The sequence below is a fragment of the Anas acuta genome, chromosome 1 (assembly GCF_963932015.1).
Source record: "Anas acuta chromosome 1, bAnaAcu1.1, whole genome shotgun sequence".
In the NCBI taxonomy this organism is placed as follows: domain Eukaryota; kingdom Metazoa; phylum Chordata; class Aves; order Anseriformes; family Anatidae; genus Anas; species Anas acuta.
In genome coordinates this window covers 190,044,020-190,069,555 of record NC_088979.1, presented here as the reverse complement: position 1 = coordinate 190,069,555, position 25,536 = coordinate 190,044,020, and the positions used below count along the sequence as shown (strand labels likewise).

Sequence of the window (25,536 nt, the reverse complement as noted above, 5' to 3'; positions counted from 1 at the left end):
AAGTCTTCTGGGGTGATTAGGACACTTGGTTTGGTTTACTCCTGCAAGATCTTTGTGAGGCTGTCCTCTATACAAAACATGCTGCAGGTGTAGCTAGCAGTACTTAACAGCTTTGACTTCTTCAGCCCCCGTCTTATCTCTAAGCCAAAGTCATAGCAGGGCTGCCAAGGAGTTTGTTCCCTCTGTTTCCCCTTGGGCAAACTAGCAACTGCAGGCTGCCTTCTGTCATTTCAGGTGTGACCCAAAGAGCCTGGGGGCTCCGAAATGCTCCTGCTTCCCACTGAGGCAGCAGGGTAACACTTTGGGAACAGATCTGCTGCTCGACGCTCCCGTCTCCAGCCTCCTGCCTTCAGCCTCCTGTTTGCGAATGGCTCGGTTTGTTTGGAGCTCGTACCTCCGCATGGAGTCAGCCTCCAAGGGCTTGATCATGGGATTTTGGGGTCAGGAAGCTCAGAGGAGGTTCCCAGGTAGGCTGAGCAGTGAGCAGGGCGGCTGGACCTGTCTCATCCCCTCGGGCTGGCCTTAACAGTGAGGGACGAGCGCGTTGTGTCCTTGAGCAGGAGGCTGAGGGCCACCACCCTCAAGGAGCTAGCCCTCAGGGAAGGCGATGGCTGAAGGAGGGGGGACGAGATGTTCCACCTGGGAGACACGGGGCGGCTGTCAGCAGGCTCTGTGCGTGCTCCCAGAGCCCGGCTGCACACACGGGGAGGAATTCCCCCCACACAACTTCACCACGCAGCCCCTCGAGGGGACGAGAGAGGGGTTTAGGGCTGGGGAACATGGCCGCGGGGCTGGGAGGGTCGCGCTGGGGAGCGGCCGGCTCGGGGCAGGGCTTGCGAAGGAGCCCGGGGGTGGTCGGAGGCGTCTCCCGGGCCAGCCCGGAGCCGGCTGCCGGTGTTGCCCCATAAATAACCGCGGCCGGGCCGTATAAATGCCGCGGCTCAGGTGGGGGCCAAGCCGCTTCAGGACGCGGACAGCGCCGCGCCGCGGGGCCGAGCCCAGCCCGGGAGCGAGCGAGCGGGGCCGCCAGGGGGTGCCGGAGAAGGAGCGGGCTCCGCTCGCCGGCCGCCACCTCAGGCGGGGCCATGGCAGCGGGCGAGCGGGCGGCGGAGCCGCTGGCGGAGCTCAGCCACTACGTGGTGGCGCGGCCCATCTACAGCGAGGCGGGCTTCCAGGACGAGAACGAGCGGCGCCCGCCGCTGCCGCCCACCCTCCGCGAGCGGGCGCAGGCAGCCTGCAGGTGGGTGCCGGGGGGGGGCCCGGCACGGAGCTGGGGGCCGCCCCCCACCCCCGAGGTCCCCCGCGGGCTCCCCGCACCGCGAGGTGGCGGCGGGTGGCCGGGGGTGAGGCGGCCCCTGAGGAGTCCGGCAGCGCCTCGGGGCTTCTCCTGCCTGCGAAGGGCTCGGACGCGGGCACACGTGGGGGGATTCCTGCAGGAGGTGGCGTTTGGGGCAGCAGGAGGTGCCCAAGGAAGCATCTCTGCCTCTTGAAACGTGTACAAATCCCAGCTTTCTCTCAGTTTCTGTCAGGGCTTCCTTGGCTGCTTTCTGCCAGGGCTTACTTGGTTGCCTTCTGTCAGATCCTCCTTGGTTGCTTTCTGTCAGCTCTTCCTTGGCTGCTTTCTGCTGGATCTTCCTTGGTTGCTTTCTGTCAGATCCTCCTTGGTTGCCTTCTGTCAGATCCTCCTTGGTTGCTTTCTGTCAGATGCTCCTTGGTTGCTTTCTCTCAGATCTGCCTTGGTTCCTTTCTGTCAGGACTTTCCGGGTTGCTTTCTGTCAGGAATTTCTTGGTTGCTTTCTGCCATGGATTCCTCACCTGCTTTCTGACAGGACTTTCTTGCTCTCTATCTGTCAGGGGTTCCTCGTCTGCCTTCTGTCAGGACTTTCTCAGTTGGTTTCTGCTGAAGCCTACTTGACTGCTTTCTGTCACGACTTTCTTGGCTGCTCTCCGTCAGGGCTTCCTTGGCTGCTTTCTGACAGGATTTTCTCATTTGTCTTCTGACTGCAGCCCCATGCCGTATGTTCATAACTTGTTTTCTCGCAGCTGTTCGAAAAAAAGGGCCTTTCAGATCACCAAGTCCTTCCTGCCCATCCTGGAGTGGCTGCCGGGCTACCGCGTGAAGGAATGGCTGGTCAACGATATCATCTCGGGGGTCAGCACCGGCCTCGTCGCCACCCTGCAAGGTAAACCCAGGCACACTGGCCCTCTGCTTTCTGGGATGTTTCTGGCCGAGCACGATGATATTATGCAGGTGGAATTACAAATCGGAGGCTTGTTATTTAATACTAGATATTAGGTATTATTTGGTGATAAATAATTGATGTTTTTAATTTATCCTTTTTTCTCTCTGCTTGGGTAGAAGATTTATATTTCCTTTGACATGCTATGGAGATGTAGTTAACTTTTTTTTTTCATCTTTTCATTCAAAGAGTATTAATTTTGATATTTAAATAATTGTAATTGTAATTACAATGGCTTGTGTACGTCATGCAGTCTTATTTCTGTTTCTTAATTATCTGAACCTGTAGTTCTTCTGCAGCCGCCTACAAAAAAATCCAGTTATTCCTCCCCAATAATGCAATCTTGATAACTTTCCTTTAAATTTTGCCTGCAGGATTGTTTAAGTATCTGCAGAAAACAGTCCTCAAGGAGGTGGTGTTGTATTCACATTTTAAAAAAATTGAGTCTTAATGGATATTTACAGTACATGGCTTAGGGGGAAAGGATTCAGTGGATAAACAAACAGGAAAGTGACAGAAATAAGCAGAAATTAATGAAACTATGCTGGTAAAGAAGGGCTTAAAGGGGGAGACCATTCATGTGCCTGAGGCAGCTGATAAGGTCCCCTTTTCAGAGAAGAGGCTAGCTGTAATCCTGAAGTGCACCAGCATGTTCATTTCTTTCACCTCCATGCTGTTCTTCCACTACCCTCACAATTTTTCAGGACTGGGGGAGGTGAAGTTAGCTGTGTCAACCAAAACATTTTCCTTCAATGGAAATAAGTTGCTTACACAAGGTGGCAAAGATTACAGACCACACTGGGAACAAAGAAAGTGCCTCTTTCCCAATTAGCCACAAATCTTCCCTACTGTCTCTTCCCTTGGAGCGTGCTAGGAAGGCACGGACTGCAGAAAGGAGTGGTACAAATGCCTGCCCCGGGCAGAGAGACCTGAGGAACAGGGAAGTGACTTGTCCATGGTCATGCAGAGCTGGAAGATCTCTGCAGAAGGTGGTGCCTCAATCACAGGACTATCCTTCCTTTTTAAGGTGAATTGTGCTAGATGGGCCTTCGATATGACTTATTACAGCTGTTATGCTCCCACTGTAACCCCCTCATTTACATTTTTAAGGTGGTGCCTGATTTTTTCATAATTAGATTCCTTTTGTAGAACTGATTTCTGAAATATGCTGTTTGGTCTCCTGCCTCTGTGTATTAAAAAATACATTAAAAAAACAAACCACAAATGAGTATAAATTTAACCATGTTAGATTTGCACTGGATGTAATTAAATATATATATATATACATATAACAGTTATGAAATTCCAAATCATGAGATACTGGGAAAACTGGCCAAAACGGTTGTCAAAAAAGTCTTCTGGGATCCCAAAGTGCATGAAGTCCCAGCAGCTCAGTGCCACTTGCAGTCCTCTCACCAGTCATAGCAGTGTGACCAGGTCTTCACTTTGGTGGCTTTTTGTGGTATCAATGCAGAATACAATAGTCTGCTGTGGGAGCTAACCAGGGCATGATACTGAAAGCAACTTTTCCTTTCCATTTAGTTTTATCATTCTATGTTGCATTTGACAAGCGTGAGTATATGAAGTGAGAAGATGGTAAGGATCAAAACTCTCCAATTTGGGTGCTTTACTTTTGGTACTTACAATTATAAACTGACACCTGTCAAAGAATGGTTTGATTTTCAGAAGAGTGAGCATCCTGAAGCTTATTGGTAGTGCAATAATTCAGAGTTTATGCTTGAAAATTCTGTCTGTAACTTGAGCACTTCAAGAAGCCCTCTTTTCTCTCAAAGGTTAGACCATTCAGTCTTGTAACAGTGTTCCCCTGCTTAAACTTCTTATTTCAGTGTGTGTTTTATGCTACCTATACAGGTATAGGAACATCTTTCAGTAATTACTCATCCAACTAGCAGTGTGGGATATACAATCATTTATAGTACTCACATATGTGCCTGCAACATATTTACAGACAAAACATTCTAACTTGTATCTGGACAAAAAGGAGTAAATCTTTCTGAAAGTCTGTTCTAGACAAGACAGTAGTTTGCCGAGTGATTTTAAATGTGCAGTTTTGATCACGTATCGTTTCAGGTTTGGCATATGCTTTGCTGGCGTCAGTTCCTGTTGGATACGGTCTCTATTCTGCCTTCTTCCCCATCCTGACATACTTTTTCCTGGGAACATCAAGGCACATCTCAGTTGGTAACTGCATATGTTGAAGTTACAGTAAATTAACTATTACAAAATGTTAATCCTTACTGTGAACATCAGTATTTCATATGAAGGCAACTTGCTGAACCATATTGGTTATGCTGAATATTAGTATTTGTGGGTTTGGGGGACTTAAGACTTAATTCTTCTCTGTACAGGCAGCTGTGCATAATAACTAACTTCACTTGTGCCCATGCATGCCTTTCACTTGTGTTTATGCTGAAGTTTAAATGTTGTTTTTGGCTATACTCTATGCAAGAAATTAGAAGATAAAGCCTTCCTCAGTAGGCAGTAAGAACAGACATTTTTTCTATCACCTAAAGCTCAAGATGGCTAAAACAGGTCTTTTAGTCTTCTCCTCAAGCCTTCCTTGCTACATCCTTCTCTGATCACTGTGGCCAATACTATCTTCTTGCCTGTCGCGGAGACCCAGAACCTGTGTCTACTCCAGCCTCGCTCTAGGTCCTCACATCAAGGCTATGGGTAAAACTTGTTGATTCTTTCTGAATCCTTTCTCTAAAATGTATATGTTTTCCCTGTCAGTTTGCATATTTAAAATTCACGTTACAGCTTGATCACTGAAATTTCTGTTTCTCTACTCCAACAAATCTTGTCTTACCTTGTTCACACCTTCTAATGCTAGGTTGTTTTTCCCTTACAAAGCTTTGGCATGATGTTATGCTTTTTCACCAACTTTCTTCTCTGTGGCGTCAAATAGTTCTGTGTGTTCTCTCCACTTTCTGTCTTCTTTCCCTACCTACCAGCTCACATTTTTTCTCCAGCCCTGAGCACTTACTTATACTTATGTTAACATCCCTACTTTCTACATTTTCCACTCCATTTTATACTTTCTTCCATATGTTTATTCATTAAGAAAATCTAAGAAATCTGTAAAATTAACTTATCTCCTTTCAAGACATTTTATGATATTTTCCTTTTCTGCATAATCTTAGTAAAAACTGCAACAAATTCAATTGCTTTAGATGGTGTTTTGCTGATACGATGATTATTTACTATCTCTGTATCTTTCCCAAATTATAGTTTCAGTCATCTTTAGCCAATGTAACACCAAACTACTGCCAAAAAGGCTTGTCCTATCCCTGGGTGCATGTTCTTGCAACCACCATTGCACTGGGATTCGTGACCATGCAGCTACGTGACGATCTGCATCAATTCCTTCATTCAGCTGCAAACTAACCATTACCAAAAACAAGTAAATAATAACATCGTTTTTAGCTGGATAAGTGATCCCTTTTATCTGGTGGTGGGCCACAGAGCTGCTGGTGCAGATGGAAGGGAAATGGTTGGAAGATGTCACAGCTTTTGGCCTTCGTACAGCTTAATTGGCTTAAGCAAAGGATGAAACTGCATGTCTATGTATAACAAAAGTTATTTAAGGAAGGAATTGTGTCTCTGTGCCATGTTTGTAGCGCCAGTGGCTTCTGGCCCTCTACTACAGCTACTACAGCTAAGTAATGTACCCCAGTTAAACTATTAAATGGATATTCTGATTTAGAATTTGCTTGTCTAGTCTGATAAATGCTTCTTTTCAATGCATATGAAACTTCAGCATGTTCTGTTTGTCATTACAGGTCCATTCCCTGTAGTCAGTTTGATGGTGGGATCTGTTGTCTTGAGCATGGCCCCCGATGAAAATTTTATCATAGATGGCAGTAATGCTACAGGGGCTAATAGTACTGGGACAGTGGTAGACACGGAATCCAGAGATGCGCAAAGAGTGCTGATTGCTAGCACCCTCACGTTTCTGGTTGGAATTTTACAGGTAAAATAGCTGTCTTGAAAACTAAGTTGGTATTTTAGTGTTAATGGGAAAATATGCAGAATGGAAATACCTACTGGGGCAATAAGTCTTTTTCCTGTAGTAAAACACAGAAATGAAGGAAAGTCATCTCAAACTCTGAAGAGCTTCCTTGGGATTAATCTTCTTATCCTGGGCAGAGTTTGTGGCAGCATGACTGGGAGCACTGACAACGGAAGGATAGCGTTGTGATTGCAGACCATGAAACCTGCACGAAACTAAGTGCTAATGGTGTATTAGCTCCATATCCTGGAGCATCCTTTCACAAAGCTCTTCAGGTCTCTAATTTCACTGGATGGCATGATATTAAGCTACATTGGTCTGCAATGGGGGAAAATGGTCCTAAGACTGTCAAAAAAGAGAAAAGAGCAAAGCATAAGAAACCACTGAATAAAAGTGTGCCCTTGTTATTGCTTAGCGAGCTATTACTCTTCATGATTTCCAGGTAATATTTGGAGTCCTTCAGATTGGTTTCATTGTGAGGTACCTTGCAGATCCACTAGTTGGGGGATTCACCACTGCAGCTGCTTTTCAAGTGTTTGTGTCGCAACTGAAAATCGTCCTAAATGTTTCAACTAAAAACTATAATGGTGTCCTTTCCATAATATACGTAAGTATGCCTTTCTAATTTGTTTTGGTTTTGTGACAGAATTTTTGCATAATTCTTTACCTTCTGCTTCTATTTCATACAGGAGTGATCCATATGCAATTTGTATGTATAGAGCATCTCTTTAATTCTCACTGTCAGGAAGATCTGTAGGTGGTATACCATGTATAGCTGAGGGGCTCTCTGCCTTCTTGTTTCCCCAGACTATAAAAGGCTAATTGCTATATTGAAGTCTTTTTCAGGCAGAGCAGTTTTCCATATAAAGTTTGAAAGTAATTATTCAGAAAATCATTCTTCTGGGGGGTTATCACTTCTGGAGACTGTTTCCCTCCCACCCCTTCCTTCCTGGCACACTGTGAAGCCCCCAAAGCTAACTGGTCCCAAGCTTCCTTATTCTTAAAGCAGTCAGTCATCCTGGTCAAGGGAATTGTTCTTTATTCCTGTGAAATCTACAGAAGGATGTGGATTCACACGTCCTGTGGCCAGGTACCTGCTGGTTAGCTAAGCTGAGGCTAAACGTTGCTGTCACAACTCCATTTGTTGATCTTAGAGGAAATGATCAAATGGAGAAATGTCTTGGCTGGATTACAGAAATACTGAATTCCTAGAGGTTCTCACATTACAGAACAGTCTGCTTCCCCAGGGAAATTATTGAGAGTTTTGTTGCTGACTTCAGCATGAAACTGTTCGACTTCATAATATTTTAGGTCTTCATAGCACTTTTCATTAAAATTATAGATTTCTAAAAGAAGCTGCTCTAGAAAAAAATACTTACAGGTTTTGTGTGTCAGTTCAGAAAACCAGATTAGCAAAAATACATTAGGCATCTATAGTACCAAAAATAGAATGAATATAACTACAAATAGTAAGGTAGAATTTAGAAAAAAAAATAATCAGGTGGACTATTTGAAAAAAAAAAAGTATTTTATGGGCCTTTGTAACATTAATGAAAATTCTTTCCCTTGGGGCATGGAAAATTAGATAAGATACAGTACTATGTGATAAACCTCAGAGCCTGGTGATGGACTAATTGATCCAGCAGGTTTTTCCCTCTCTGTTTTTTTATAATTATTGAAGAGTGGTTCAGCTAGTAGAAGGTACTTTTGAAAAGGAGTTACAAAGTTCTTCCAGCTCCCGCAAGCCTGAGTGGACTGCTCACTCTTCAGGTTAAAGCTCAAAGCTTCTGCGCTGTAGCAGGTGAGCCAGGTAAAGGTGTTTGCAGATGTGTGCAGAGCAAAGAAATTGTGATTTCTGATCTGCTCAACCAGAGACTTGCTGCGTCAGCTTCAGCAAGTCTCGGATCTGCTTCAGAAGTGGTGGTTAACAAATTGCAACACCGAGCATCTGACATTGGCAGAATTCACAACTCCAAGTTAGGAGCCTCTTGTTCCCCTGTAAAATGTGGCAGTGGCACGTATGGTAAGAATGGGATTTGGGGTGAGCAGTACAACCGGCAAGAAATGACTTCAGTCCTCAGAGAATGGCATCTGATTCAGTGCTTGGGAAAGGTTTCTACTTTAGCTTAGAAAACACTGCTGGTTAAGCACTTAGGTATTTTATTTCAAACCAAGAATCTTTTCAGGAGGGTAGTGGTGGTACTGCTGCTGCAACCCTCCCTTTGCCTTTAAACTAGCAGCCTAGAATTTCAGGAGCTAACCTGGAGGCAAGAAGTCTGTTTCAAACCTCTGTTCTATCAGATCATTCTTTACTGTGTATGGAATAATCAAATTTCCTTGGAGACAAGGGACAAATGCGAATTACCCCCATGGCCTAGGATGAGGAGAGAGGAGATAGGAAAGCCACCGATAGGTGGCTTTTCTCTGATCAGCCCATTCTGTTTCCCTGTACACTTAGAAGTGATACTTTTGTCATGTTTGTATAAACACTGTACAACCATAAATGTCATACACGGACTGTAGTTTGCTATAAACAATCTGACCAAGCAAGGGCATAGGAAGGGTAGATGAGGGAGCTGCCTGTTTTGGTCCAGCTGTGAGGGTCCTCCAGCCTGGGACTGGCTTCTGGTGGGAGCAGGGTTAATGCAGCAGGGTTATGTACTGCAAGGTGAGATTTTGCATCTGCTTTTCTGAAGCGCAGGACTCTCCACAGCCTAGCAGGATCCACGCTGTCATACTCGCTGTCTGGATGTCAGCAGTGGCAATAGGAAATCTGTAACCTACAGGCTGTACGTACCGGCAATATAGCAGATCAGAATTTTGCCCGTGGGGCTGCTAGCTGTCATTTGAATAGAAAGGCGAGAATCTCTCTTGCTGCTTGGAAGGTGAGTAAGCTGCAGGTCTTCCCATCCTTGCTCTAAGAACAGGTTGGTGTAAAACAGTCAGGGCTTTAGCTCTTGTTACCAAGCATTAATTTTCTAAAAATCAGGATGCAGAAACCCCATGTAGGCAATTATTCCATTAAATACACCATAAAATCCAGTCACTGATTCTGTAGCAGCTTGATAGTACATCAGACAGAGTTATTTTCAAGCTCCTCCAGGCCAGAGCAAAGGAGGGAGCAACTCTTGGTCTCCTCCAGAACCCTACGCACCTGAATTGTCCCATGAGTGTTTTCACACCTTTCACGTGCACGTGTTGTCATTTTTATTTTTCAGACTCTCATTGAAACGTTTGAAAGAATTGGTACCACCAACATTGCAGATCTTATTGCCGGACTCCTCACCATTTTTATCTGCATGGTAGTTAAAGAAATAAATGATCGATTCAAACACAAGATTCCTATACCGATACCAATAGAAGTTATTGTGGTAAGCAAAGAAGCATGACAAAATGTAACAGGTAAAATAGATGGGGCTGGCTACAGGAAGACAGGAGCCTTTTTTAAGTATTGAAACTGTTGTTTCATTTGATTACAGACAATAGTAGCCACTGGCATTTCATATGCTGCCGACTTGGAAAACAAATACAATGCAGGCATTGTTAAGAGCATTCCAAGAGGGTGAGTGCCTTTGTTTTCTGGGACATAGGTATCATTTTAATTGGCTAGAAATGACAGTGGTAAGATAAAAGACATGAAAGAGAGATTGAGAGCTGTAACCTGAGTTTAGAAGCCAGAGCTGGAGATGTCATGAGTTCTACTTCTGGCTCTGTCAATTATGCTGTCTAATTATGTTGCGTAGCTTTTCTTCATCTGTAAAATGGGTTTAGAAACATTTACCTGATTCATTAAGTTCATCTGAGAATTAATTATGTCATGTGCCTGAAGTGAATATATGCCTAAGGAAAATATAAAAAATAAATTAAAGGATTTTAAATGATGAAATTCTCCTTCTCTATAGATTTAATTTCCATAAACCTGAGTTATTCAACTACAGTTCGTACTCAGGCTGTTATCACAATCAATATTGTCACTTACATAGTCATAGGAGCAAGGATTTTGAGGATTACACTGGTAGAGACTTTCACTTGAAAGATTCAGAGCATTTCACAGTAGTAACCTTCACATTCCATTTGGTATTCAGGCCTTGATTAATTAAAATTTGTGGAAACACAGTAGGGGATAAAATGTTTTTGAGGTCTTCCGTTGAAATATGTTAACAACAGCATGAAGTGTCATTAACGTATTTATGTAATTTGCCGTTTTATTCAATATATCCTTTATTCGGTTCTTCAAAAATGTACTTTTTCACTTTGCTATCACAAGGCCAAATCTCAGTTATGCTGAGAACAATGGGAGCTTTGTTGCTGACTAATAGAATCAGGATTTGGGCTATGGTGAGCTAGATAAGCATGTTCTGGATGTCAATGGGCTGTTTCCACCTTTTTATTAACTTGAAACATTACACTTCATATTATAAGCAACCTGTGTGCCTCCACCTCAAACTCCTTGACAGCTCTAGTTAAGAACTGAATTTGATCAAAGTCGATAATACTAACGTATTTTCTAAATGCTAGATTTTTGCCTCCCGAACCTCCAGATGTCAGCCTGTTTTCCCAGATGATAGCAGCCTCCTTTTCCATCGCTATTGTCGCTTATGCTATTGCTGTATCTGTGGGGAAAGTATATGCAACCAAGTATGACTATGCTATCGATGGAAACCAGGTACGTATAGCCAAAACTGTCTGCAAACACAGGGAGTGTAATTTCAGCTTCACAGTGATTTATGTGTCCAAATGAAAGAAACATATTTTTTTTCAGACTAAAGTTAAAGTCTAATGGGAAATATTCTTCCAATTGCTGGGAAAAAAAGAAATCTGCAGTGGCCATATATTACCTAACAAATTTACCACACAAAGATGAGCCAGATTAGCTCTATCTTCAGAGTCTGCTCTTCATCCTAATTGCTCCCATATCACTTTTGGGAGTGTAGTAGCTCTGGAAGGGTAGTTAAAGCTAAGCACCGTACACAGGAATTTTCTGGTGATACAGCATTAACATGGCCAGCTTGAGCAACCTCCCTTCTATTTCTGCTCATAAGAGAGATTTTGACTTGAGTTATTGGACTGGAGGTGAAGGCAATGCCCAGCTAAGAAGCTGCTCCAGACAGCTTTATCTAGGCTTGAACTTTTTCAGTTAAGGTGTGATTTTATTCCTACAGAATAAATTGATGTGCTTCTCAGCATGACACCAGTTATGCCAATGTGAATATACTTGTAACCGTACAGCTAAGTCCTGCAACTTCACAATATTAAATGCCTATGAGTGTATGAACATGAAAAACACCTACATCAAACAATTGAATTGCTTTAAACATTGCTTTTTAAAGGCATGTTGTTAGAAAGTTGCTCGAGCTATATTCATTGCCAAGCATGTACAGGATTCTTGCAGCCATCTAGTGTCTTCGTAAGTGGTTATGTACCCATGGGCATGGGAGAAACATGTTGGAAAGCCTCCTTGTCCTGCAACTATGCTAATTTTGAATGTTATCCTTTGAACTATGGGAAAACACATTCACTGCAATAAATAGATAAGCTGAGCACTTTGTTTAATGAGTCCTTCTTTATTTCAGTGCTAATGGGTTATGTGAAGTTTGGTTTTGGAACTACTGTTCTGCAGAATGTAACAAAATTCTATTGCTGAACATGCTGGTCACTTTATAAAACACAAAGTTCATATCTGGTAACACTGTGATTTAAAGATGCCAAAAATGCATTGACTTTCAGTTTAATCCATGTGAATGAATAATGCATACTCCTGGAAGTGCTGTTTATGCTGTTCTTTCATTGAATATGCTGTTCTTCCATCACTGATGTGCTTCAAAGATACTAATTAAATATTACAGTAGCAGAATTATTGTCCATAAAAGCAAAATGCATTCTTTCCAGTACTAATGCTATGAATTTTATGCATATCAAAGGCTAAATGCAGTCATAAATGATGGGCAAATAGTTTACTTGAACTGGAGAATTTAAAATAGCATCATAAAAGCAGGTAGTAAAATCATTTTGAAGAACAGTCCAATACTATTATCTGCTAGTGTTTATTTTGTCTTCATAGATTCATAGATTATTAAGATCTAAGAACACTAGGAACTGCATTTCCAGCATTTTCCTGCGGAACACAGCTGTTACACAGGAACAGGCAGGAATTACCTTGGTCTGTTCTGTTAAAGACCATGACTTTATAATCCTGCTCTCATAGTTACAGCTTAATTAAAAGCTTACAGGAAACTTCATTTTGGAGAAAAAAAAAAAAAAAGTCAAAATCAAATTTTAAATTATATTTTTAAACATTCACAGTGAGTGGAAAGCTCCTATGACTCTGTCAGCTTGATAAAAACAATGTTTCTGTCAATTATATGGGATTGCAGGCAGCTCCCAAATGCCTCATTTCCCAGCAGAGGAATGGCCCAGATCCCAGGACATAAAGCTCCCAGGGTCCTTGTCACTTGAGCAGAACAACCAGCATCAGTAGGTGCCAGCATCTGTGACCCTGGGGCAAAATTGTGAGAACGCTGCCTGGGACTCAGCGTGAGTTCATTGGGATGTTCAGAGTGAAAAACTTCTGGCTCAACAAATTAGAAGTTTTCAGTGAAACTGTGTTTTTTTGCAAAGCTCCTGATTAGTTCCACTAATAATACCATGCTTTGCATTAATTAAAGCCGTGTCTAAACTCAGACTATTGCACTGATTAAACTTTTTTTTAGATGATGATATTCAGGAGTTATATTTATACTAGTCCCATTTGTTGATGCAATTATACCTGTGTAATTGTAAGAAATGGTAATTTTGACAGCATTCATGGAAAAAAAAAAAAGCTATAAAAGCCTTTATTTTAAGACAGGTAAGCCCACATTACAAAGGGTATGTCAACTTCATTGCATTGGTTTCTAAATACATATAGTTAAACTGGCACAAGAGTAAACTTAACAGCTATTACTAATCCAGGCTCTTCTCAATATTTCAGTGCTACCTACTTTGTGAACTATTATAAAAACTATTGTCACTCTCCCCTGCAAAATCACCTTCAGGAATCTGTATTTACAGCATCATCCAATTACCTTTCAGGAGTTTATTGCCTTTGGGATCAGCAACATTTTTTCTGGTGCCTTTTCTTGTTTTGTTGCAACGACTGCTCTTTCACGGACTGCAGTCCAAGAAAGTACTGGTGGAAAGACTCAGGTAATGACCTCTTCTTACTGATAGTGTACACAGGTGAGTTTAATAATCTATGGGGATGAAAGTGGTCCTGAAATGGTTGTGTTCCCGTCACATAAAATGCCACGGATATCTCAGCTAGCAGGTTGTGTTTGGGTACTGCATCATTTTTGTAGCTCTGCCAGAAGAGGGCAATCAAGTTTTACATACGCAGATTTACATTAGGGTCCAAACTCCTTCCAGCCTAATTCCCCAGAATTTCATTACAAATTAAAGGACTGAGTTTGTCACAGTAGAAATGCAGCATGCAGGACGAAATCCTATCCCATCCCTATGTATCCTCTTTGAGGTACCTAAGGTCCCATGTGTTGGCCTGAGCAGCCCTGCACATGTGCCGTCTTTCTCATATTCTGTGTGGTGCTCACTGGTTTCACAGGACTACAGCCACACACTTATTTAACAGTGGAGAAGTCCAGGTTATCCAGCAGCCCCTTTTCCAGCTGCCACACAGACTCAGCTCCTTTCATCTCTCTATGCAACTCAGCGCCCTCAAGAGCTACTACCTTGCATGCGGTTGTTTGCACTACCTGCTTAATTGAGTTCCCTCTGTGTTAGCTGAAGTGTGTAATGATTGCCCATGTATGCCTAAACACAGCGGCATTTTGGCAGGTCTCCTTGTTCCTAAAGAAATGTAATGTGCAACTACTTGTGTATCCTAGAAACAACTACTGTGTAATCCTAGAAACATAAGATATAATCTTAACGTGCTCATCTTCCATAAACACTGTGTCCTCCGCAGGTTGCCGGTATAATCTCAGCCGGGATTGTTTTGATTGCCATTGTTGCCCTGGGGAAATTGCTAGAGCCCTTACAAAAGGTACTGTATTTGTACTCTGCCACCAGCACTGATCAGATCTGAATGCTCAGCTTTGATGGACAGAATTAATAGCCCTGTTTGCAATTGCGGTGATTGAGACCAGATGAGGCGCTGGTTTTACACCGTGTAATGATATACACTTTGTAAACAGAAAACAGAAGATTAAAATATCTTAATAAGCATCTCGGCTTTTGAATAGTGCCTTTACATTGGTTTCCTTTGCAGTCTGTGTTGGCAGCTGTAGTCATAGCTAACTTGAAAGGGATGTTCATGCAAGTGTTTGATGTTCCCCGTCTGTGGAGACAGAATAAAGTGGATGCTGTAAGTCAACTCATTTTTCCTCCTCTCCCTAATGTTTTTGTATGTTTTTTGTTGTTCCTGTTTTTTCCTTTCGGTGTCATCCAACTTTCTCTTAACTACCACATCAACAGAATTTTGTAGGGTTACCATCAGAAAAATCTTTAGTTTAGATTTGTTCTAGCAAACCGATTTTGTGTGCACCCTCAAAAGGTACATGCCATGAGGTCAGGTGAAAATTTCCCATTCTAGAGTTTTACATAATATAATCTTTATTCCCTATACCCCACAGTAAAGGTACCTGTGCAGTAATGACTCCTTTGTAGCAATTGCCATAGTCTACAGTAATCTTGCATTGAGATTGCTTGAAAATCAGAATAAAAATGGCCTGTGGCCACATTTACCATTCTGTTTTGATCTTCTGCAAAATTTAAATGGGCCAGAAAAGCTGAAGTTTTCTTAATTCATGCATATATGCTTATGTTGGTATCACATTAATTTCCCACTTGCCTGGATAATCTCAGATAGTCCTTACAAAGTACATTTTCTTGCTGTAGCAAGACTAATCCAAGCTAGAAAGCAGATTCATTTGGTGTACTAAGGGATGTATGAATATGCTCTTCTTAAAAACCACTGTAACCTTATCTCGGGGTACATGCTCGCATCTCCCACTGGGATTTCTGTGGAACAAACCCTCAGCGTAGCGGTTAGGGCAGGAGGCAATTGCATGAAATGTATGCTCTGTGTGCAGACCCTACTACACACAGATTTTACAGTGGGTGTATGAATAATATCTGCTTTAGATAGGTCTGAATTTATTTAGTCAATCATTTAATAGTCCTCTTGACAGATAAAAGATCCCACTCACTTGAGTGAGAAGTGCGGGCACTCAGCTTTTGGTAGGACTGGGTCCATTGCACGTTCTGCCTGGGCAGCAATGCAGGGAGGAACTGAGGAGCCCACTTCAACTGTTCTGCTTGAACATTCAGCAGAGACTTTTAGAGAGTGCCATTGACCTGCTAACCTCTCTTTGGAACAGTTCTGGTTCCTGGACATCACTGAGGAGCCCCCTTCCCTCTGTACATGTCAATAGGTGGAGCACCTTACAGTGTTTACCTTGCAGGAAAAATTTTATTTCTGATTTTTAATTTCCTAAATGCTAGCAATGCCTAAAAAAATACATGTCTAGAAGTAATTTGGAGGAAAATAAATGCTTTTAAATGGAAATCAGATAATTGCCAGTGTGCTATAATCATTTCCAACATTAAATTCTTCTGCTACTCTTATTGTCTGATGTAGTGATTTTTAGAGTGACCAGGAGTACTATGTTATAATTAAGAGATTTTGTTATTTCCTCTCCAGATAATCTGGGTTTTCACATGTGTAGCATCCATCATTCTGGGACTTGATTTGGGATTGCTTGCTGGCCTTTTGTTTGGATTGCTGACAGTTGTGCTGAGAGTTCAGTTGTAAGTAACACAGGATCAGAAATAATTGTTAGTGTTATACCATGAAAGAGACAATATGCTGAAAAGCAAGATGATTTGTGGCAGAAAATCTGCTTGGGTTTACAAAGATTTTGAAGTGGAAAAATCTATTCTTTAGAACAAAACACTTTGTGTGCTATCAGTTAAAATAATAGTGACGTGAGAGGCTGCATTATGTTATCAGTATCTATTCTGTATCACGTTGGGTACTTTTGTGGTATTTAGCCATATATTATTTCTGCATCCACGTAGCTGTATTCTGAAAAGAGAAAGGAATATTCTAGATCAAATTTTAAAAGATATATGAATGGCTTCTCTAATGAATTACTCATTATAGTCACTCTTAGCATATAATCATACTACAGTACATTGCATGTGCCAATAACTTTTTCAGTCATTGCTTATACAAGGCTGAGTGTACGCCTATGGGGAAAGGGGAAGACAAAAAATTTCATGTTTGTGTTTGATTTATTTCTGCTCTAAGAACATGTGGCAGTGGAATGGTGAGAAAAGGTGACTTTGCAGAATCTCATTTGGCCATCTTGTTACATTTTCTTGATCTTTTATCTGAAAATACAATATAACTCCTTTCCTTCAGCCTGGAGTCCATACAGTAGGGTTGCCACCAATACCAAAGGATAGTTGCACTGTCAGCAAATGCATAAAATAGAGCCTTCCAAAAGGTGTCATAGACTAGGAGATTGTAAAATCTACTAATTCACAATTACGAAAAAGAAGAATTTAAGATCCTCAAAAAACATCCACAAATTCAACTCAGATTTGTGAAATCCAGGTAAGAAAAGGAAGTAAGGCTTTGCAAACCTCTAAATATTTTTCTTCAGCTGTTAAAAATGTCTGTGGAGACTGCAAAACATTTTGGTTTTGACCCAAATCCAGAGAAAAGGGATTAGAGAAAAAGCTTCAGATAGTCTGAAGATAATGTAATATTGTAATGTAATATTGTTTCTGTTGATTTAAAATGGGGAAGAGTGATCAATATATTTTTTTCAGAGTAAAACCCTAGCTATGATATTTACTTTCCCTGTCTTATTGTTTCTGTTAGTCCTTCATGGGGTGGCTTTGGAAACATTCCAGGCACAGACATATACAAGAAGGTCAAGGACTACAAAAATGTAAGTCATTGCTGAGTTGTTTCCCTTCGGTCTACAAGCCAGTGTAGGACAAAGCTGTACCTTGCTGATTGTTGACAACTTGACTTCAGAAATGCTTGAAGATAACAAGTTGCAACATTAAATTCTTCATCCTGATCCAGATGGTTGGTCCATATTGCATGCTGGGCTGTAAGCATCTAAAAACTGAATCACCTCAAAGATCAGCAAAGATAGCCCATTGTTAGTGAATTAGTTATGTAGCTGAACTGTTGAAACAGTTGAACTGCTCCTTCGTAGCCAAAATATAGTTGTTGCTGCTCAACCTTATATTCTTTGACAACAGATTGTAGAACCAGAAGGTGTGAAGATCCTCAGGTTTTCAAGTCCAATTTTTTATGCTAACATTGACGGACTGAAAAGTAGCCTCAAATCCACAGTAAGTGATATGTGATGGGTTTGGACGCAACTTAATTGGCCTTGGGTTTTCCTTAGAATTATATCTAGGTGAAATTAAATCATTTTGGTGTCTTGATCCTTTTCCTGTAGGTGGGATTCGATGCAGTCAAGGTATATAATAAAAGACTCAAAGCACTAAGGAAGATACAAAAGCTAATCAAGAAGGGGAAATTGAAAGCTACTAAGGTAATTCTTTTTTCTTCTCAAAGGATTACTGTTAGAGCTTATTACTTAAGCCTTAATTATGAGCTCCTCTGTACTCATCTTTAAAATAGAGATGAAAAGTGTGACTGATTACTATGGTAGGAAGTCTGGGACCTGCAGGGGGTCTAGCAGAACAGTACTCCTATTCACAAAAACATAGAATATCCCGAGATAAAAGGGACCCACAAGGATCATCGGTCCCACTCCTATTGCCAAAGACATCAAGATTCAGGCAGCTGTGACAGTTGTAGTGTTAACTGCAGTGGAAAGCAAGAGATTCCCTGATCTCACCTCTACCCCTCACCATCTGAGATTGAATTATAGAATCACAGAATGGTTTGGGGTTGGAAAGAAAGATCATCTAATTCCAACCCCCTGCCATGGGCAGGGACACCTCCCACCAGCCCAGGTTGCCCAAAGCCCCATCCAGCCTGGCCTTGAACACCTCCAGGGATGGGGCATCCACAGCTTCTCTGGGCAGCCTGTGTCAGGGCCTCACCACCCTCATAATAAATAATTTCTTCCTAATGTCTAATCTAGATCTATCCTATGTTAGTTTAAAACCATTACTCCTTGTCCTATCACTACACTCCCTGACAGAGTCCCTCTCCTGATTGTATCTGTAAGGTAAAATTGCTGGCTCTTTCATGTGTACATGGCACAATTATCCGTCTTCCTGTGCACGGGTCAGTTGTACCAGCTGGCTGGTCTTCCACATCCTCTGAGTACAGAATGTACATTTCAAGAATTAAATGCTTGCAGGAGTGGACAGGTAACCAATTAAATCTTCAGCGTGGGAAGATAGGAATGGGTATTCCATTGCCAGTGCTTTTGGTGCAGGATGCAATATTTCTGCATATATTCCACTTCATCATGCAGTTAAATGTGGCAGACCTAATTCAAAGCTGGATTCAAATTCAAGATACTGGTCTTAAATATCTCCTAGAAATAAAGCTTTTGAGGGAAGGAGTAGCTCTGAGACATATACATGTATGTGTATATATATATATATATATATATATATATATATTTGATAGTGGCCTTTTTTGTAGGAAGATGCTCTATTAAAAAAAAAATAAGGAGGAAATGAAATATACTGCATAGAGGAAGAGGAAACTATTTACTCAATTTTTTTCTTTAAATTCTTGGATGCGATATTGGTCTCATTCTTGAAGCAGAAGTTATCACATGGAATTATATTCAAACATTTTTCCATGGTTACATGATATATTCCATATATTATCTGCACATTAGAATGGCATCATCAGTGAGCCTGGCATAACTAATGAAGCTTTTGAGACTGATGAGGAACCTGAAGACAATGAAGATCTTCAAGTTCCCACCAAAGAAGTAGAGATCCAGGTGGACTGGAATTCAGAGTTGCCAGTCAAAGTAAACATCCCCAAGGTGCCGATCCACAGCCTCATTCTTGATTTTGGAGCAGTAACCTTCTTGGATATTGTAGCTGTGAGATCAATAAAAACGGTAAGGACATTTTTTCTGGTGTTCCAATTAAATGAATCTGGCCAGCAGTATGTAAATCAAGAGCTGTTAGGTGAAGGCAACGTTGTTGAAAAAATACCTTTAAAACTTAGATAGCCACAGGTAGAATACTGGTGTGTGCATATTTTATGTGAAAAAAAAATGCATGAAAAGAACATTATAGAGGCTGCATAGTCAAGAGTCAAGTACTCCAAAATTAGAACTGAAAAATGTGGCCCACTTGTGTGCATGCATTATGACATTTTAGTTCCGTATTTTCTTTCCACATGCCTCCTGCTTTAATGTGGGTATAGGACGATGCTCACTCAACACAGAGGTAGTAAATATTTTGTCTTATCATCATTTTCTGTCTTTATGCACAAGATTTATTTATTCCATATTACCTGAATTATGAAGGAAGGAAGAATGATTCATTTTTAATAGGATTTTCTGCGGCTAACATCAGAGCACTTCATCAACATTAGTTCATCTTCACGCATCACACTGAGGTCATAAGGAGATAATGTTCCTTGTTTAGGGAGAGGGAAATGAGGTAAAGAGATTAAGGCCAAATGTTTCCATTATTTTTGGTGCCCAGTTACAAGCCTAGAGGAGCAAATTGTTTATTCTTTAGTCTTTTATTATACTTTCTATGTTCAGACTACTGCTTTCACTAACTCCAAGTTGCAGATGGGACTGTTTATCTTATCTATAAAACAGATCTTAGATTACCATGATTCTAGATTAACGGTGAACAGAAGTGAATGCAATTAACAATTGCCTCTGACAATGCTCTTTGGAGAGACCCACCTGCCATCAGGAAGCCAGGGGTACAATGCAGTCTCCCACCTTTTAACATTTTAACCAACTGAAATACAAGGAATGCAGCGTGACTTGCTTCAGCCCTACTTTTGATTCAGTTCCAGCTTCTGAGACAAATGAGATTGTGGGTTCCACAGAGACAACTCTTTCCATATGCAGCTTGTTCATCCAAGAACAGGTCCATCTGGTGCACCGCATGAGGGAAAATCTCTGTTAAAAAAAAAAAATTAAAAGCATGTGCCAATGAAAGACTATTGTATCACTGATACTTGAGGGAAAGAAGGCTGCTCAGGTCCACATGGTTGTCACTTGAAGAGAATGATTTTTCATACTGTAAGAACAGAATCAGAACCTTAATAACAGGCAGCAATTTGTGTATGTGTAAAATGGATAGTACTACTGATATAGTCAAAGATTGGTCACTTCAGCAACCAGGTACTTAACTAAAAGGTCTTCAAGTATAGCAAAGTTTAGCAGTTCCTTTTTTACTATGAATAAACAAAACAAGAAATTTTGAATGAAGACAATCAGAAACAAATTAAAAGTGTGTGTGTCTATACATTACATTCATTGACATATGTACATATATATGTATTTTGTCCCTACAGACTATATTTATTTATGTTTTTGTTGTAAACTTTCTTTATAGATAATTAGAGAGTTTGAGAGAATTGATGTGAGAGTATACTTTGCTTCATATCAAGGTAAACTTTCAAATATTTCTACTATCACTGATGCAAAGAATGAAGTGAAGTTGAGAAGGGATCTCTAGATGTGTCTGTGGAAGCATTTTTTTCTAATAAAATTGTGAATTATCACGCTGATAATCATGGTGGCTGTTCTAGGACACAAAGAATGGTGGGGTTTAAAGGAAACATAGAAAGTAAAAGCCAAGAAATAGCTGTTGTTAATGATTTATTTGGCTATATATTTGATTTCTGATAATTGCAGCCAAGTATTTTGATATTTATTTCTTTAATTACTTCAAATCAACCTGCTCTGACTTTTATTTTTCAAATTCAGACAACCTTATATCTCAGCTGGAACGAAGTGCCTTCTTTGATGACATTGTCAGAAAAGACATATTCTTCTTGACTGTCCATGATGCTGTGCTCTACATTAGGAATCAAATGACATGCAGTGACAGCCAGGATCCCATATTTGAGAAGGTAAGGATATCTAGGAGCACGTTTCCCTTCCTTCCATCGCCTAGCGTTCATTCTGGCAATTTCTGCTACGGCATGGCACATTTGAAAACTAGACATAGAGCCGTAGGACAAAAAAGTAAGAATCCAATAAATTGGACAGCTCCCAAAATGTAAGTTCCTCTCAGCTAAACTAAAGCAACAGCTTTGTCAAGGAGCAGTAAACAACAGACCTGTAAGTCTGTTGTGGAAGTTGTATTAAGATACTTCAGAATAATAAATCTACTTCAGTGATATGGACAATGTATAACTCGTCGTGTTTCTTTCTTTCTGCCAAGATTTCACTTATGCAGGAGTCTAAAGAACCTATAGAATTCACAGAAACAACCCGGACTGATGATGAGCTTGATGTTCAGGAAGAGGTATGCTCTTTAGATCTGAATGTGTCAATTAGAGAATACTGGTGGTTTTACTCCTTTGTAGTACTGAGCCATGCCGTTAGGCTTTTTCAGTAGGCTGTGGTAGCAGGTACTCCTGATTAAGCCCTCGTCCACCCCCATACCTCCTCCCCTGCCACTTTTTTTTTTTTTGGGGGGTGGGAGACATTATTATGAATATGCAAGAAAGCCAAATGTTACTCTATCACTAACATAAATACCTACCACCTCTCCAGTGAGCGTCCTAATCACCGGGTTACCGTGCAGAGAAGCACTTTTCTCTCCTCTGTAACTCACGGTGCAGAAAGGAATGAAGGATTTAAGAAAGCTAGAAAGACACCACGGTTCTGTAAAAGAAGCACTTTTACATGGCAGGCCAAAAGACTTGAATTCTTATTTCTGTTCAGAATTGCTTAGATATATATATTGCTGTCATAAAATGTGAAAAAGAAGCCAGGCTCTAAACCACCCATCCAAGCTCAGACATTGTTCTGAGAGGCTTCTGTCCTCCATCTTTATGGCCACTTTTTGCAGATACCTTCAGACCTGCAACTTCCTGACTGATCTGTCTGGTGCAGACACGAGTCACTGTTACTTTCTCTGTACTGTCAATGAGCCCAGGCTGAACTTTGTGTAGTCAACAAACACACAAACATTGTATTTTCCAGGTGGTGCATACTCAGAACTAACCATGGCTTGTTTCTCTCCACCTTTTCAAAACCTTTTCACTAGGCTATGCGCAGACTGGCTTCCTGAAGAGGGCCTGCTGGGACTGCCTTCCCTGTGAAATCACAGCAATATTTATGCACCGGTACTATATACACATTTTCTGCAATGAAACCAATCTTGGCACTTGAAGAAAACCCTGATTCTTAGTCTGAATGATACAGATCTCTAGAAATCTCCAAATTTTAGCTACCGTTATCCCTGAAATATTCTGGACCTTGATTCAGCGAGCACTTTCCAATTTTTTATCTTGATAAAAAAAAATCAGAAGACTGTTATGAAAGATGTACTCAGTTCGGGGACTAGTCAGGCAAAAGGTGCGTTACGCTGCTACGTCGGTGTGTACAGGAAGAGAAGCTGCGTTGTGCTCCGCCTGGGGAGTTGAAGAGACCAAGATTTTTGGATTTCAGGCCTTTTGTCATGTCTTTGTACAACACCTAGCGAGAGGGCAGGAGTTCTAGCCGGCCAAGTTTTGGCTATTCTAGAAGATTTGTGAGACCTTCCTGAAAAATCTCTCTGCGTTGTTCTTTCCAAGCAATTCCTTAAATTGCAACAGGTTGTCGGACAGCTGGTTGGAGAGCAGGTGACAGGTGGAACAGCCACACGAACAGAAAACTGCACTGAACTACTAAAAACTTTAAATAGACTAAGTTTCAATAGTAAAGACAGCTGGATTGGGGTTTATTAGCTTTGTCTTAATCCCACCGTAGCAGATCATGCACTACTATTAATGATCATCCCTAAAATGAAGTATACACAGCAGATTCTTTTGGCTAGTTTACAGAGCTTTCATCAATAGGCAGATTATGACCCGGGTTAGATTAACGAAAATCTTAATTCCCAAGTACTTAACGGAATCCGTGCAACAGGCTGCTACTGAATGCAAGTAAGAGTCAGAATGTGACCTACTATAGAGGTTTTTTAAAATTAAATATAGGAAATGAATTAGTTTAATGAATAGTTCTATTTTTATATAGCGTATTTTTTTTCTTTTAATATTCTACATCAGACTGCTGCTGTTCTTTTGCAGGAAATGTCTAGGCATTTGACAGTCCATAATGCACAAGTGCAATAATTTTCAGAAGACAAAGGAGTTGAACTGCACAACTTTAATCCTCGTTTTAGGAGTATGTAAAATAGATATGCAATAAGTCAATGTTCTTAATTTTCATGAAAAAAGAAGTGTGCTTTGATGAAAAATGGACTGCTACCTTAAATATTTTAGCACTATATTTTTAATGGAAAAAAAAAACCTGCATGGTGAGGGAATATATCATAACAAAAGTATAAGAAATGTCCAGGGACATAAGAAATGTCCTTTATAGGCCCTTTCATATTTAAGATTCACAATTTTGTCTAAATAGCTTCAGTATGTTCACATACTTGAGTCTCCCTATTTGATTCCATCAGAGAAATTTTCCTGTATCTCACTGCACTGAATTTTTTTTTTTGCTGCAAGTAAAGCTAGTGGAAAATCTCAGGTGAAAAGTTAAGCACTAAATAAATTATCTGCCCTAAAGACCTGAGTGAACTCCATTAAAATCAGTGAAAAAAAAACACTATAAATTTCAATCAGTTGGACAGGATCCTTACTCAGTGGGTAACAGCAACAACCCAACATCTTTATTCGCTAGTTAAGGCAAAAACTTTGATCTTCACAACAATAAAGTTTCTCATTTCAGATGCACCAGAGGTTTGCATCTCAAAGGTACTGGCATTGCAGTCCAAGCCGGCAAAAACCTAGGTTTCTACATTGGTAATACTTAGGCTCAGAACATTTTTATGCAGAATACATGCTATGGAAAGATGGGATACAAATTTTAACAGGGATTATTTTTTTCCTTCAAAAGAACATTTGCGCTGCGAAGTTTGAGCACAAATTCTTGCCAAAAATGTGGCCTTATCTTTTGAACCTTCTCCAGTTCTTGTCCACGTAGGTATTTAGAAAAATAAAATAAAATTGTTGACATTCGTGTTCTGTCCAAACATGACATTTCAGCTGGAATCAGTTGTGAAAATACACGATGCAATGCACTTACTCTCATTCTTGGCTTGTGTATTTCTTCAAGGTATAGCTGCACTCAACCTTTCCTGAGTAATTTTTTTGCAAAAAGTATACATTTACACAGAATGGTAACAGGTAACATACAGCAGGCCTTCCAGTATGTTTTTCAGAGGGGTCAGGAGTATGTGAGTTTCTGTCTAATTATCCATCAGAATGAAGGATACCAAAACAATTTTGCATTGAAGCTAAAATTCTACCCAATTTTGTACTACTTCAAACAACCACAAGTAATGCAACTAAAGGTACTGATTTTTTTTCCCTTCAGTGGAATGAAGAAGTGACTTTTTTGTATACATTTGGAGTATTACTGTCTTTGCATATCAGGTACTAAGTTTGGAGATGCATTTTAACTTTATTACCCTTTTTAAAAGAGGCATTTTGAAAGTAACTGTATCCATTAACTAGAAAATAAAGTTGTGCATACTGAAAAAGTACTATATGCACCTGCATTTTCTTAAAATTCTTCTCTTTGTGCATTTGTATGACGTGGAAATGCACTTTGCACAGATCAGTGTCTATTTCCCCTTGGCTCTGCCTCTCAACAAACAGAAAAAACAAATGCCAAACCTGCTCTCTCCACCTTTGGAGATAAGACAAGAAACAAAGAGGCTTAAAAGACTGTTTTGTGAAGTCAGGGCTACAAAGATAATAGCGAAATTTTTGTGTCAGGACACAAGGTCCCCATCCTGAGGACCTTCAGCAGGATTCTGACCAGCCTGGAGTGTTTGGAGTTGTCCCAGCTTTAGTTATGAGGTGCTATTTGAGACTGAGGGCCTTTTCAGCCCTATAGCCTGGGATTTCATTATTTGTATATTCCTTCCGTGCTCTACACATTCTTTACGTGATATTTTCAAACCCCTAACTTCATGGAAATCCGGCATGTAGTCTCTGGGGCAGGGCACTCTTCCTATGAAGCTTCAGTGCATCTTGCAGGTCCACTGTTCTGTCGAGCCATTTTAAGTTTTTATAAACCTGGTTAAAGGATTGCTCCA

The 25,536-nt window shown here is 40.7% G+C and overlaps 1 protein-coding gene across 2 annotated transcripts; it reads left to right on the top strand.

Moving 5' to 3' along the window:
- Positions 1-508: 508 nt before the first annotated feature.
- On the top strand, positions 509-24,978 carry SLC26A4 (solute carrier family 26 member 4). 2 transcript variants are annotated; one of them, XM_068669757.1, is made up of 20 exons: positions 509-1,240; positions 2,044-2,183; positions 4,332-4,442; positions 6,044-6,234; positions 6,716-6,880; positions 9,492-9,644; positions 9,753-9,835; positions 10,792-10,939; positions 13,345-13,458; positions 14,234-14,311; positions 14,537-14,632; positions 15,971-16,077; positions 17,159-17,228; positions 17,551-17,643; positions 17,754-17,849; positions 19,122-19,352; positions 20,821-20,875; positions 21,195-21,340; positions 21,655-21,738; positions 22,486-24,978. In XM_068669757.1, the coding sequence occupies exons 1-20, from the start codon at positions 1,086-1,088 to the stop codon at positions 22,507-22,509; spliced, it is 2,340 nt and encodes a 779-aa protein (XP_068525858.1). In that variant the 5' UTR covers positions 509-1,085; the 3' UTR covers positions 22,510-24,978. The 2 variants fall into 2 exon arrangements, with proteins under 2 accessions (XP_068525858.1, XP_068525859.1); XM_068669758.1 differs by lacking the exons at positions 509-1,240; positions 2,044-2,183; positions 4,332-4,442 and adding an exon at positions 4,802-4,934.
- The last annotated feature ends 558 nt before the right edge of the window (positions 24,979-25,536 follow it).